The sequence below is a fragment of the Limulus polyphemus genome, unplaced genomic scaffold (genome assembly GCF_000517525.1).
Source record: "Limulus polyphemus unplaced genomic scaffold, Limulus_polyphemus-2.1.2 Scaffold2447, whole genome shotgun sequence".
Classification (NCBI taxonomy): Eukaryota; Metazoa; Arthropoda; class Merostomata; order Xiphosura; family Limulidae; genus Limulus; species Limulus polyphemus.
This window is the reverse complement of record NW_013668057.1, coordinates 32,797-48,261: the sequence shown is the minus strand read 5'-3', so window position 1 is coordinate 48,261 and position 15,465 is coordinate 32,797. Positions and strand designations below refer to the sequence as shown.

The 15,465-nt window shown below is 29.8% G+C and overlaps 1 protein-coding gene across 1 annotated transcript in view; it reads right to left on the bottom strand.

The window, feature by feature from the left end:
- The window catches only part of LOC106466977 (TBCC domain-containing protein 1-like), a 29,587-nt gene that overhangs the window by 6,766 nt on the left and 7,356 nt on the right, over positions 1-15,465 (bottom strand). Inside the window, exons 5-11 of the mRNA XM_013927289.2 lie at positions 12,751-12,865; positions 12,257-12,296; positions 10,846-10,912; positions 8,969-9,050; positions 6,203-6,272; positions 4,003-4,123; positions 1,213-1,340 (exon numbers count right to left, since the gene is read on the bottom strand). Of these exons, the coding sequence (XP_013782743.2) occupies positions 1,213-1,340; positions 4,003-4,123; positions 6,203-6,272; positions 8,969-9,050; positions 10,846-10,912; positions 12,257-12,296; positions 12,751-12,865 (623 nt within the window). The remainder of the gene's footprint in view (positions 1-1,212; positions 1,341-4,002; positions 4,124-6,202; positions 6,273-8,968; positions 9,051-10,845; positions 10,913-12,256; positions 12,297-12,750; positions 12,866-15,465) is intronic.

The following is a 15,465-nucleotide window of genomic DNA, read 5'->3' as shown; positions in this document are numbered from 1 at the left end:
CTTTTTACCAATTTCTGCACCAATTACTTGTGGATCCATGCCTTTCTTGGGTACAGAGTCCTTAAAAGCCTAAGAGTCATGCACAGAAATACTATCAATGTTGCAAATAATTTCACTAATTAATGTTAGGATAATTTCAAAGTTCACAAACACTTATTATGAACAAAGAGAGATGACTGCAACAGGAAGTTAATATGTTTAATAACATTCTGATTTACATTAATTTAAGAAAGGTAAAAAACCTCATCTCGCATATGTGCGAACAAAAACATGGCTAGAAGAAAGAAAATCAAATTTTTAGAAACTGTAAAAAATAAACTAAACTAAACAAATGATTACAATAAAATATTTGTGGCCGATTTATAACCTAAAATAGCATTACCACACCTGTAGACTCGTCAGTGCTACTAAAATTCAACCACAAACCTGGGATTTAACCACTACTTTTTATTGAACTTAAATGTTTTAATGTCCATTTGTAAATCTATAATAGGACTCCTAATTTTTTTACTGAATCAACAGTGTTAATGTGTTGTCATAACTGAGATGGGAACCATACTTTTTTTTACTGAATCAACAGTGTTAATGTGCTGTTGTAACTGAGATGGGACCAATACTTTTTTTTACTGAATCAACAGTGTTAATGTGTTGTTGTAACTGAGGTAGGAATAATACATTTTTTACTGAATAAACAGTGTTAGAATGTTGTTGTAACTGAGATGGGATATTAACTTTTTTTTTACTGAATCAACAATATTATATATTGTTGTAATTGAGGTGGAACTATTAACTTTTTTACTGAATCAACAGTATTAATATGTTGTTGTAATTGAGGTGGGACTATTAACTTTTTTACTGAATCAACAGTATTAATATGTTGTTGTAATTGAGGTGGGACTATTAACTTTTTTACTGAATCAACAGTGTTAATGTGTTGTTGTAACTGAGGTGGGACTACTATTGTTTTAAAGAATCAACCATGTTGATATTTTGTTGTAACACTGAGACAGGACTATTTTTACAGACTAACATAGAACTTGATCACTACATTTTACAGAATTACCTGTGCTGATGTCTGTTTTTATGACTAATCTCTGCTAGAATATAGAACAGTATTACTAAATTTTACAGAATTTCCTGTGCTAATGTCTGTTTTTATGGACTAGGATCTGCTAGAATGTGGAACACAATTACTACATCTTATAGACTTACCCGTGCTAATGTCTGTTTGCAAATCTGTGATAGTACTACCAATTTTTTAGTTCGCACATTTAAGTGAATATTGGTGGCCATAAAACTTGTTCTGGGAGGAGTAGCCTTATCTTCCTGAGCTCTTTTTTCTGGAAGGACAGTATGTTATATTACACAGTGAAATGTAAATCACAGGTTATCAAAAAATTTTAGAAGTTTAACTTAGACCATAATCTAGTTCACAGTAAAGGATAATTACAATGGGAGATAGTGTACATTGCAATTTAGGTTCATTATTTGCATTTCTATTCCCAAGAAAAGTACTAGTCTCAACTAGCTAAAAGTCACAAGAAATATTGTGTGAATACCATACATTACATGCTGGCAGCCAGCAGTAATCGAATAAATTACAAGTTGTTCCCCATCACATTAATTCAACATTTCATCAGATTGAAAGAGTAACTTTCAGTTAAGTCTTATATTTCATCAGTTTTACACATCTTTGTTCAACACACTTGGAATCTTACTTACCCATTGATTGTCGATGCAAGTTTTTCTTACCTGTTCTATAATATTTAAAGTAAGCCTAAGATGTCCTAGCTTAAAGTAACATGCGAGTTAATCACATGGTAGTTTACATTACTGTAGGTTTTATCTTAAGATAAGTCTAAGAGGTCCTTATCTGAAAGTAACACATGGGTTAACGCAAGTGTTTCCTATTTGTTTTAGAAAATTAAAGGTAAGTCTACGATGTCCAAGCTTAAAGTAACGCATGGGTTAATGCAAGTTTTTCCTATCTGTTCTAAAAGATTTAAGCCTAAGATGTTTTACCTTGCTATTTTAGACAACATTGACATGTGTAAAAAGATGATTAAAACACCCTCATTGGCATTAGCAGCCTCTCTCTTAGATATGAATTAACTTTACTGAATATTTGTTTTACAGCTGTAGGTCTCAACCTGTGGTCTGTGGACTCGTATAATAGTTTAAAAAAAAAAAAGAAAGAAATAAACAACATTATGTTTTCTTTGAAAATTTCATTAATTTCCATACTTAGTTACATTAATGCTGCTTTGACAGAAAAAAAGTATTAGCTTCCTCAGATAGGTTTATCGAAGTATAGGAGTCCATGAGATTTCTTTTGATTGACAAAACAAGTCCATGAGGAAATAAAGGGTTGTTTTCACAGGAAAAAGTATTAGCTTCCTCAGATAGGTTTATCGGAGTACAGGGGTCCATTGTTTTTGGATGATGATACAAGTTCATGAGGAAAGAAAGGGTGGAGATCCAATGTTTTAAAATTTCAATGATTGACAGTAAGGTTGAACATTTTGAAAAAAGGTAAACATAAAATATAATAATTTGCATTTGTGATACAGCACGTTAGTAGTAGTTACACTTTTACAGCTTTCAATGATATTCAAACTCATATTAGAACAAATAATAACAAATTTCTTTCATCACTCAAAGTAAGAAACACTTAACAAAAATTTTCAGTACTATTATTTCAAACAAGAATTTTTATTAATGACATCTTAACTTAATCTATTTGATGTACATCACTTCAGACAATTTAAAGAGATGATATTTTTAACAACATTATTGTATTACTTTATCTTATATTAAAGCCTAAATATACATTTAGGGCTTTGTCAGATATAAAAGACTGTTTAGTGTACATAATATTATTAATTAATTAATTTTGTGTTGGTAATTCATTGATGTCAAGGCTATTGAATGTTGTATTCAATCCATTGATGTTGAGGCTATGGAGATTTCTTCAAGGCCTAAGTGATAGATGTATAAATAGCTCTGACCAGATGAGTGAAAACAGAGAGTGAAAGTTAAACAGAAAAGTTAAAAAAAATGTAAAGTTAACCATTGTGGGAGTGAATGGACTAACAGCAGATATGTTAGAGTGAGATTAACAGTTTGAAAGAGATAAGGAAAATAATTTGTCTTATCAAAGGGTGTTCTAAACTAATTGATGATTATTGGAATTACAAAAAGCAGACGATTATAGGAAGTTCAGGTTACAACTGCAATAACTCATGTGACAACGCAAGTGAATTATAAACAAATACTACTGCAATAAAAATAGAGAAAAATAGTTTGGCTTGTCAACTGAATTCTAAAGCAATTGAACTGGCCTAAGTGGATTTTTGATAAGAAGTGAACTGAATAGTGTTTAAGATACAACTATGATCTCCATAGTGTAAATAATTCTGTACATATGTTTAACTTGTTTCGAATACATATATTACTTTAAAAACAAGTGGTGTGCGTGCCGTTCATTTATCACCAACAAGTCACAGACACCTACCGTAGAAGAATCCTTAGCCCAACACACTCAGGTATTTACATTAGTACATATACTAAAAAAGTAAGTTCCTGACAGACTTTCCAGACTTAGTTTTTTCTTCAACAATTTTTTGTATTGTTTGAAAAAATTATAAACAAAACATAATTATGAATTTGTTGATCCATAACTGTATATATTTATATTACCTGAGGTAGAAACCACAATATGTAAATTGAATCTGCAATCATCTGTGAAGGACTAAAACTCTCTCTCTTGCTGTCTAACCTCGATTTATTGTTGTTGTTTTTTTCTTCCATCTTCAAGTAGTGAAACATTTCACCAGCAAGAATTATTTGGATTTGATCAGTCAATAAATCATTTTTAAAAAGTAACATTAGCTCAGATTTCTTTTATTAGCTTTAGTAATCAGTAAACCTAAATAATATTTACTGTTCTTACAATTTTGTAATACTTACAGAAAACAACTGTTCATGAAAATAAAGTCTAACCTTGACCTGGCCACGACAAACTGCATCCTTGTGTTAGACAAAACTGTACTCCAAATGGATTGGATCCAAGATGGACTTTTATCCAGTTGGTTAATTTCTTGAAGCAGTATGACTGGGTTGCCTAAAAGTTTAAAGAGAGTGGAAATGTTCCTTATGAAATAGCAGAAAATTATAAATGTATTATAATGCACTGCACATCCATGTTTTCAATGTATATTACAATAACGTATACCTGTACATAATGCTAAAAAACATAAAGATTAAATTTAAAAAATAATAATAATAAAATTCCCAAATAGGCAAGTGAATTAAAGTTGGTAAATCATTGGAAGTGTTCCCACTGTCCATCTGGAATTTCTAATAATTTAAACTATACAATAAGCTTAAAATCCATAACTTTTCGAACACTGCAATGCCCATCTATAAAAATACATGTCTGAACTGAGAAGACAATCCTCAGAGGATCCTGTAAATATTGTAAAAATGGCTGAAAATCTTTCATAGTAACACCGAAAACTGCAGCAATTTAGTTCGGTAAATATCTTGCTTAGTTTTAATTAACTAGAAGAGGAATTTGTTGGGAAAAAAAGTGCTCTTAAGTGAAGTTAACTCGGGAAATAATTATGTCAGAAAGCTCTTCAGATCCAATAATTCATTTATTACACTTCTGAATGACTATGACTATAGTAGCTATTATATTAAGTTTGCTAAGAGGAAGTACACATTATAAAAACTGAAGTTTGAAGCAGAATTTAACACATTACAGTAAAAGTCTTTACATTTTTTGTAGGAAATTACTTTTGCCATTAAAATTATGTAAAGTAACTTAAGAATACACAATATCTTACTATGTAATTATAAAATACAATTATGTAAAAAAAAAAAACAATATTCCCATAGTGGAAAAAAAAAAAACTCTTTTGCAAGTTACCTCGAAAACATAACATTTTGGAACAGTGTGGGACCTATTGATCAAATCTCAGCTGTTCCATCTTCTAAACTAAACTAAAACTATTAATAAGTAAATAAATAAAACATCTTAAAGCCAGCCCTTATCATTCACATACTTATCAAGCTTTCTCTTAAACTCATTTAAATTTACTGCTTCCACAACATCTGAAGGCAACCCATTCCAAAGGCCAACCACCCTGTTAGAAAAATAAAACTGTCTTAAGCTGAAGATGACTCCTACCCTGCCAAAATTTATATTTGTGTCTCTTAGTCCTAGGTGTACCAAATTTTAGAAAAACTGAATTTTGTTAAAGCTCAAATATGCACAATGGGCTATCTATCTATGCCATGTCCATGACAGAGAATAAATCCTGAATTTTAGCATTACAAGTTCTCAACTTACCATTGAGCCACCAAGTCTCATTCAACAAAAAAGGAAAAACTCATATTGAAGTTTTTCACTGTCTAATACAAAATGAAAAAACAAGTATGATGGGTATAACATGAATAAAAAAAAAAACCTCCGTGTATCAGTATATTCTTTCAACTGCTAAAATTTGAAATTCAAAAATTTTGGCTCAGTAGTTGGAAAACAATAAATAAATTTACCATATAAAGAGGCACACATCATTTGGCATGAGAAATTTAGAATCTAAATTATACTCATACAAAGTCAAGAACTAGAAACTATAGCCTCAGTGAGCTGACCTAGCAGTAAAAAAATCTAGGGTTCTGAATTTAGCATTTGCCTTCTGATTTAGCTATTTGAATATTACTTATGCCCTTTTAAAAGTATTTTAATGATCTATTTTATTTAGATAAACAATAGCAATCTTTACTGTCCAGATAATAATAAAAAATATTTTACTTTAGCCAATGTTTCATCTTCATTAGGGCTAATAGTACAAATATTTGTGCTGCTAGCCCCGATGAAGATGTAAGGTTGAACCGTTGGCTGAGAAATAAAACTTTATTATCTTGAGAGTAAGTGTCATTTTCTTTCTCTCTCTTTAACTTTTTTTTTGCCAAAATGTCTAAATCCCTCCAATACGCAGTAAACTTCTGAAAAATAAAATATGCATTAGATGTATGTGATGATTAAAAATTTAATTTGTAGTTAACTTAAACTGAAATGGTTTACTTTACACATCTACTAGTTACCAGTTATAGTTCTAACAGAACACAAAGATGAGGCCAACACAGTCAAGACTTTATACCATTGGTAATATATTCACAGTATTGTGCTCACCTTTAAATATCCCGTAGCTGCATGGTTTGCATTCTGAGAAGTCAACTCTTTCAGTGGTAGCACAGATCTACTGAAAAAATAAGTAATATCAGAAATGTATTGATCAAAACAATACATTCTTTACTAATTCTGTACAACAAAACGATGTAGTTACTTAGCTCATTCATATAAAAGTTTATACTAGTTAAATACTTCATACTTAACTGTTTTTCACCACAACATTGAGCGTATTGTGGAATGTAAATATTACACTTCCTGCGGTACATATAATTAATCACTTTTGTGCATTCTTGAAACCTCTTTTTTTCTTCTGTAATTGAACTTGTTTTTTTACAATCAAGTAGCTTTGACAAATCGTAGCTAAGTCCCTTCCAAGAAGTTAACTGGGCATACAAGCTTCCAAATAATCAAACTTGAGCACTTTATAATGTTAACCATTTCTCTATTGAATTAGAAAAATCATGCCTCGTGACTGAAGATCGTAGGAACAGTGAACATAGGTTATTAGGACTCGGATTTTGAACAGATGACACAATGCCCAGTTAGCCTGTAGACTTTACAACAGTGGTCAAATTTTCTTTATTTTTATTTCAAAGATCTGTTACTAAGCCGTCTGCAGCTTGAAAACAACGACCACACCTGACTCACAGTAAATATGAATATCCTTATAACACTGACGTAAAACCTAAAAATTACATTCACCAAAAACAAGAAGTTGCATTAAGTAGATTTTATACAAAGGAAACTTCATAGAAGATAAAAAACATGAGAAAAATTGCATCCCAGTACCTGAAAGAATAAAAAAATAAACAAATGAATTGTTTTCTCTGAAACCAGATGACAAACTGGCCAAAGAAACATATAGAATTTGTATTTTTTATTTATGATAAAAACTACTATCCCTAACTTTCAACTACTGACCAGAGAGAGGGCAGCTAGTCAGCAGCACCCTACTACCCACCATCCAGGTCTAAAATCGAGAGTTCTACCACAGGGCCAACTCATACCCTAACAATTAGAAATCTTGGGATGAAAAAACACAGTTTTGTAAAGGACAGATCCACTGGTTAGTCTTGCCAGATGAGTTACAATTAGAGATATTTACAGAAGTAGGGGTGAGAATAATGGGTAAAACATCTACTGCAAGACAGTTCATGAATACAACATTGTCCAAAACACCCAGATATAAGAACCAGGTGCTGACAAGTCTTTATTATTACAAATGATATTCCAAACTGATAAAACAAAACATCTGTTAATGTATCATGCAATTACTAACTTTGTGTTTCAGTTATTTTTCCAATGTCTTATTAATTTTTTTAATATACAAACCAGTCAGAGTCACATTCAAACTACAAACAACTTTATTATCAATGTATGTAAAAAATTTGACGAGAAAATGTAGTTTGTAATTCAAATTCTGATATTATCTAAGTTTTTAACTTCTTAATAAATAAAAAAAATATATATTCAAAAATACCACCATCTTCATTATTCTGTATCAAATGTTGCCCCTGAGCTTCGATTTATCCTCCTGAGAATTTTCAAGTGTTTAAAATAGATTGTTGCAGTTTCCAACCAATTAGAAACACTCCTGATTATGTTTGTTGTAAATTATCCACAAAGAAGAAAAAACAAATAATTTTTTTATTATTGTTTCTTCTCACATGTTGATTACAGTGCTTTACTGCACAGGTCTTGTTGTTAATTCAATGTCAAGTCTCGTACAGTTGTTTCAGTGTGGCCATATTACTGGAGCGTTATAAGCCTTAGTTAAGATAGCTGAAGAATGAAAGAAAGTTGTACTGACAATAAAACAAAAACTTGAGTTAATCGAAAAGAAACTGAGGGAATGTTTTGAAAGTGACAAATTTGAACCATGTTCCAAACATGAATGATTATGACATCGTAAGTTCACTTCAGCAAAGGGGGAAGATAGAGGACTACAGCCATGACAGTGATAATGAAGTAAAAGAGTCAGGTAGTGAGCACATAAGTGACAGTGTGGGCTTGCAGTATCTTGATGCCATCTCAGATTACAAGGGACATTGAAGTTGGATTACAATGATATTATCGCAGCGAGGAAGATAAGAACAATTATAAAACAATAATGTAAATAAGCCTGCTAAACAAGCAACAATTACAGAATATTTCATTAAGGAGTCTCTACTGCAGTGTTAAAACACTGTAATTTTGAACATTCTGATCAATACTGTAGTGAATACAGAGGAAAAAATGGTATTATTCATCCCACTTCATATTTTTCAGCTTTTTATTTCACTGTACGTTAATAATTTCTCTACAGCTAATGTTAGAGAAAAAACAATCAATATTCATTTAGGAGGGTCTACGAGTAAAGAAAATATGAAAATTGCAAGAAGAATAGAAGTATCACCTTCTACTCAGACTAAACTCAATAAAAACTTTGGAAACTTACAGGTAAACTTTTAGTAGAAATACTTTATTGAAAAACTTTAATTCTTTTAGTACAACAGACTTTTAATATTTCCTGAAATACTGCCAAATTATGTAAAGATATATGTCAAAATCAACCAACTTCATTCTTATAGGTTTAATTAATTAAAGAAAAAAAAATTGTCAAAAGTTATATACAAATACTATTTAAATAGAACTGTAAAATTTTGCATGCAACTAATATCTAGTTAATAACTGCAGATATTCCACAGTTATTATTATTTGTTTATCTAAAGAAAAGAAATAAATACTATTTTTTAAAACAGAAACTTATGTAAGATCTATTCTTACTTATCAAAACCAGAGGAGCCTTCAATCACCAATCCTAGTGCCTCAACCACTTCTTCTTCCACTCCAATGTCATCACAGTTGTCTATATTTAAAACAAAGTTCTATGATAATCTTTATTAAAATATATAAGAATTTGAGACTTACGAATAATGAATAAACATTAAAATAATTTCAATTTAATTATATGATGGAGTATTTTTTAGAAAGAAACAATTTGTTTTTAATCAGTTGATTGTTTTTATATAAAACAATGTGCATAGTTATCAATCTGTTATTTAGGCTGGTGTATTTAATACAGATATGAAAGAAGATGCTGTAGAATTTCTTTAGCCCTTTGTGCAATGATATTGATATCATATATCACATCGGAAAACAGCAATTAATATATTTTATGCTAATTCACAGTCACTAAGATCTATATAAGATTGGGGGGGAGGGTTACAGCTATAAGTTACATAATACTAGCCGAAATATTAATTAACCAAATATCCATAATTTCTGTAACTTGAGTAATTTGTAAATTTTCCAGAAAACCTCATTTTCTCTATCATAAAACACATACTGTGAAGTGTTTATTAATATTCTAAAAGAAAGTAGCATCTTTTGCAGATAGAGTAACAAGTCAAGCAATGATTATGTTGACAAAATTAACGTTTTATATCACAACACCTTTTAGGAAAATTACTTTGTTCATAAATGTCAACACATCCAATAGCTTATTTTAATACAATAGCTCAACACACGGCAAACTCACATCAAATCCCCTTTTTACTTTGCAATTAATCAGCTATCATTAGTTTAGCAGTCATCAAAGTCCCATAGATCAAGTAGATGAAAGTGTTTACTTGGCTAATTTAACCTGCCTTACATGTTCTTACATATTTATTTATTTATTATAAAAACAACACCACTGCTTTTGTATTAAGCCGTCACGAGCACATGACAGAAAGCAATTAACAATGAAGTGCTAAACGTTTTTCACAACTGAAATATCTTTATAGAACAATTTCCATTATTGCATAGAAGATAAACAATAATAGGTGTATATACTTTTATCAACTTTTAAATAGATAAAAAAAAACATATTTTGCTATTTTAGTGTTCTAGAACTAAACTATGTCTTTATAATTTACAAAGTTACATTAATTTAAGATTTTGATTTCCAAAATTGTTTTACAGTTCCATCCTATTGTTGGATGTTTACTAGGCTTTCTTTGATATCTTGTCCTATAGGGTAAATTGATGAAATTTTTCACTTGCTGGATTTTTATGTGCATCCCCCATGTATTCATATTTCTATTGTATTATAATGTCTTAATAATTTCAGAAATCTTGAAAACAGTACTTCTGCTATTGTTTTAAACAAAGAGCCTAAACAACTGCTATGACAAATTCATTCAGAACTAACATTTCAATCACTATATGAATCATTTGAAACCAAAAATATTTTCTACTGTTGCAATGAATAAAATATCAGCAAAAACAGCATTTAACTAACTGAAATTAACCAAGATTTTTTAATTGTCTTAGTTAAACAACGAGCTGATAAAAGAAAGCATCTTGCCCAAGAGCCAATACCTTACAATTCCGAATGACTTCTTATTCTCAAGTTGCATTTCACTATTAGAAGAGTTTAATCCAATCTTATAAACTTCATGAAATTGGACTACCCTCCTAATGTGTATATGTAAATGGAGAACATGTTTTAAAACATATTAAGCAATATTTTAGTCAGTGCAAATAACTGCTCTGTTGTATATCTCTCCACAGAGAAGTGGTTAAAAATAGGATATGTTACACTTGTAACTTTTAGTATTAAAAAAGTGACGTCTTTCCCATCACAATAACCAGCTTCACACATTTCACAACCAACCAACCTTGTAATATTTCAATCATTTCCTCCAACCTGGACCAAACAAAGTTCAGTTGTTTCCGTTCTTCGCTCTACAAACAGAAGAAAGCAAACAACAATTTCAGGCTTCCAAGAGAAGAAATTAGTCATAACATTTAGCATATACATTTCTTGTTACCTTCACACAAATTCTGAATGCTAAGGAAATGAGAGATTCAAAAACAAATGAAAACAAAAAAGAAAATATGTACATTATGTCAAAAGTTTTAAAACACTACCCGAGATGGGAGCAGCACAATGAAAATAGTTTCTTTGATTAAAAGAACACAAAAAAGTTAACCCTTGACTTAATGTGAAACACATTCTTATAGACATGACATAACATTTAACAATGAACGAAATATAAAGCAAAAAAACATTTTTAGAAGGCAAATTAGAAATTAAAAACCAGCTACATTTAATTAAAATAACACACAGACTTTGTTTATTTTAATAGTTCCAATTATATTAATTGACTACAGAACCACTCTCATTCAACATATTAAAATAATTTAATAATGTGTCTTTATGTATATAAAAATATTACAAATCTGTGATTATATGTACTATATAAAATTTACAGTAATAAGATTTTCCATGAATTATTTTTTAAAGTTACAGTTTTATACAAATAAATACTACTAAAATTTAAATATTTTAACATGTGCATCAATAATGCTATCAAAGTTAGAACTGGAGAAAACAAAGTTAAACTAAATACAAGTTGTATAAGTTATTTAATCTGTATATACAACATTATTCCTAGAAGATGAGGTGGTTTTACTCATTAATCCAACATGATACAATATTATTCCTAGAAGATGCGGTGGTTTTACTCATTAATCCAACATGATACAACATTATTCCTAGAAGATGTGGTGGTTTTACTCATTAATCCAACATGATACAACATTATTTCTAGAAGATGTGGTGGTTTTACTCATTAATCCAACATGATACAACATTATTCCTAGAAGATGTGGTGGTTTTACTCATTAATCCAACATGATACAACATTATTACTGGAAGATGCGGTGGTTTTACTCATTAATCCAACATGACTTGTACTGTATAAAGAAATTTCAGAGTTACAAAACAAAACTCTCAGTTATATATAATCTAAGTACAAATTATTTGTAATTGATGTGTTTCGATAGATAACTTTAATTCTTAATCAGCTCACTGTACCCGATATAACCATACTTTAAAATTAAGGAAAAATCTACAGGAAAACAAAGTTTGATTAAAGCTCCAGAAGTGTTTTAAGAGAATGCTGCAAGATCCTAATCAACTTTGCTACAGTGATCTAGACACATACAAGCTTTTAAAGGTTAATATACATGTAATGATCTTATAATAGTAAACTTAGCCAAGTTTTTAGTTTTAAGATGGCCTACCATTATTGGTGATAAATCCCTCTTTGTTTCCACAGGCCATCTGATTTAAAAGTTATGGAAAAATTACCACATTGATGTTAGACTAAATAATGATCGAAATCAGTGTCTTACTATTCTTACATAGTATATATTTCAAAATATAAACCATGCAATTTTATAAAATGAACGTTATTTCTATTGGTTTTTGTTTGAATAAACAGTAAAGTTCATACATTATATTACCAGTTTACTATGTATTCTCTTTCTAAGAGTAACTTCAGTAGTATTTCAAAATGCTGCATGTTAACAATATTGCCACAATTTATTATAGTTGAACTCTGATATATGCACAAATAATACAAAGATAAAATTAATCAACCATTAAATAAACATTTCAGTGATTCAAATAAATTCTTTTGCACCAAACATTGGTACCATCTATTAATTTCCAGTAACCCTCATTTATTACTGGAGTGTTTTAGATCTCTCTCGCAAACACCTTCTTTTAAGGATACTCTTCCCACAAACTGGAGGTAGATGATGTACAGAGGTTAACTTTGTGAATGTGTTGTAAAAACAACAACAGAACAAATCGAAGTAAATAAACAGATTGTGCTTTCCGAGTCAAATCTGAGGAGGAATAAGGAATCTATTACATTAAGTGACAGTATTTTAATAAAAAGTTGGTAAATACTAAAACCCAAATAAATTTGTCATTCTTGCTGTCAAAAACATAGGAGGAGGAATATTAGATACAACCATAATCAGGATTTTGTTTCTTTCCAGCTTCTTGGTTAATATTTTTTTTAAATCACAATAATTATCTATGAAAATAAATGAATAACTAAAACTTCAAATTATAATCATTTTTTGACACATTTTTAGTCAATTTCTACCCTTTTACATATATATATGTATATCTTTATAACAGATTATAAACCATAGACTGTTAGTAAGAAATCCATCACTGCCTTAGTACTGCATACACTCTGTGTTCACATTTATTCAGTTTATAATAGTAGGATAAAATTAAGCACTTTATCCCCATGCACTACACATCTGAACATGGATCCAGTTTTTTAATGTTTATTCTTATACTTCCAATCCTAACGATCTTGGTCCACTGTTTTTATAATGAAAGTTACTTATATTTCAGAGTTTGAATATATCAGCAAAAATATTAATTCACACATACTAGCATATCTCCAGCATTGTTTACTGACTCATCATCTAATCACAATTAAAACAGTAAAACTAGAGAATTTTATCATGCTTGTGAAAAGTCATATAAAGGGGCATTGTTCACATGGTGCCATGAGTAACAATTTCGCAGGAGGTATTCATACATACTAAATTATGATACAAAAAGCATATTATTTTGGGCTATTGCAGGAAAATATGGTTTTCATTTATACTTCAAGCAATTGTCATTTGGTAGAGATAAATTAATATCTTTCTGAGTGAATGGTTTTCAAGCGTGACCCAAAACTCAAGTGCTTTTGAGCTGTTCACTATTTGAAAGCGCTCGAGTTTGAAAACCATTACGACTGTTGCATGTGATCCTGTGTGCTAATTTCTTAATCCGAATTCCTAAATGAATGATGCTTGGACTGATAAAACCAGTTTGTCTTACGTTTACCTAATGTTAGGTCCCTGCAGGAAACTAGTTAAATTTAAAATAGAAGTAGTCACAACTGTGATCTGTTGCAGCTTTAAGAAATGCTATATTTACTTTCAAGTTTTAAAAATTAAAGTAATGTCAATGTTTCTAAATTTAGAACTACAATGTCAGTCAGTATTAAAAACAGTTGTTTCACATCCTCCACGTGCGAAATTTGAGATGGCTTAGCAATCTATGGCAAGCAGCAAACGAGTTTAAAGTTAGTTACTAGAAGAGATAATTATTTTCTATAATTCTTTATTTACTGTTCTATGTTTTAAGAAAAATAACTGAAATTTAAGAACTTATTTTAAACAGTAATAATGTATATACATATATAATGTATTAAAACTGAAATGTGAATGTATTTTACAAAATACTAGTCTACTAAAACAGTCAATACAGGTTCCTTTGTAAAAGTCAGTTTTATGTTACTGGATATGGTATCACAAGTGCACGTGCTCCACATCCTTCCAATTTCTATAATGTTAGCCAGGCATAGCTGAAAGGTCAATATAATAAAATAATAAATATGTATAAATGTATAATGTTATGAAATTTAAGTTATTTAGATTAAACGTTTGTGTTTTCGTGTTATAATCTGTAGTCATTCTAGAATAAAAAAGCATAATCTACATTTATTTCCTAATTTTTTTTATGAAGGTTACAAAGTCAGTAAAATCGAACCAACTCTTACACAGATACAGTAATGAAAATAACAGATAAAAAAGTTTTTTTCTAAACAAAATTTGATAATTATTTGGAGGTTATAAAGATTTTCCATGTGAAATTTAAAAATGTTCTGATGCATAAAAGTATTTTTTAATCTTAAAATCAAAATTACTTTGGATGTTGGATAGTCAACATTCTGAAATAAAACATTTTACAAGAAAATATTTAATTAAAAATTCTTAATACTTAATTTAATAACCTAATATTATGTGTATGAAAGCCTTGTAATGTTGTAACCAGCCAAATTTTGTAGAGAAATGCATACATTATCAAAAATCATAGTATAATTACACTTATGGATACTTTCATGGTTACGAGCTGGGTGGATTGCACCCAGCCCATAATGGAAGGGTTAATTAGTGTAATTTTTTCAGGCAGGTGAACAGATGATGAACTGCTATAGGCCCATGCGGGTCAAAGCCTTGCCCATATTAGGTATTCAACCATGCTCATCTGGCAGAAATTCTCCATATTCTTTGTAGTCAAATTTTTATTGGATAAGAAAAGAAAGTGACCATTTTTGAATCTCCGTTACATCATTCACTTACCATATTTTTCTGTATATAAGACGCACTTTTTTACCCCAAAATCTGCTTGCGTCCTATACACCGAAGGTATGAATAATATATCTGTACATACACAATATACACAAGCCATGTGTAAATATATTTAAATAGGCATGCACAGTTTAGTTCAATTGAATGTGTTATTTATAACAGTAATAGTTTTTTTTTCTTTTAAAACATAACTATTTATAATGCTCCTTAAATAATAAAAAAATAAATTATAGTGAAAGCAATGAAAATTTTGTAGGTTTTTGAACCAAACTAAATAACAG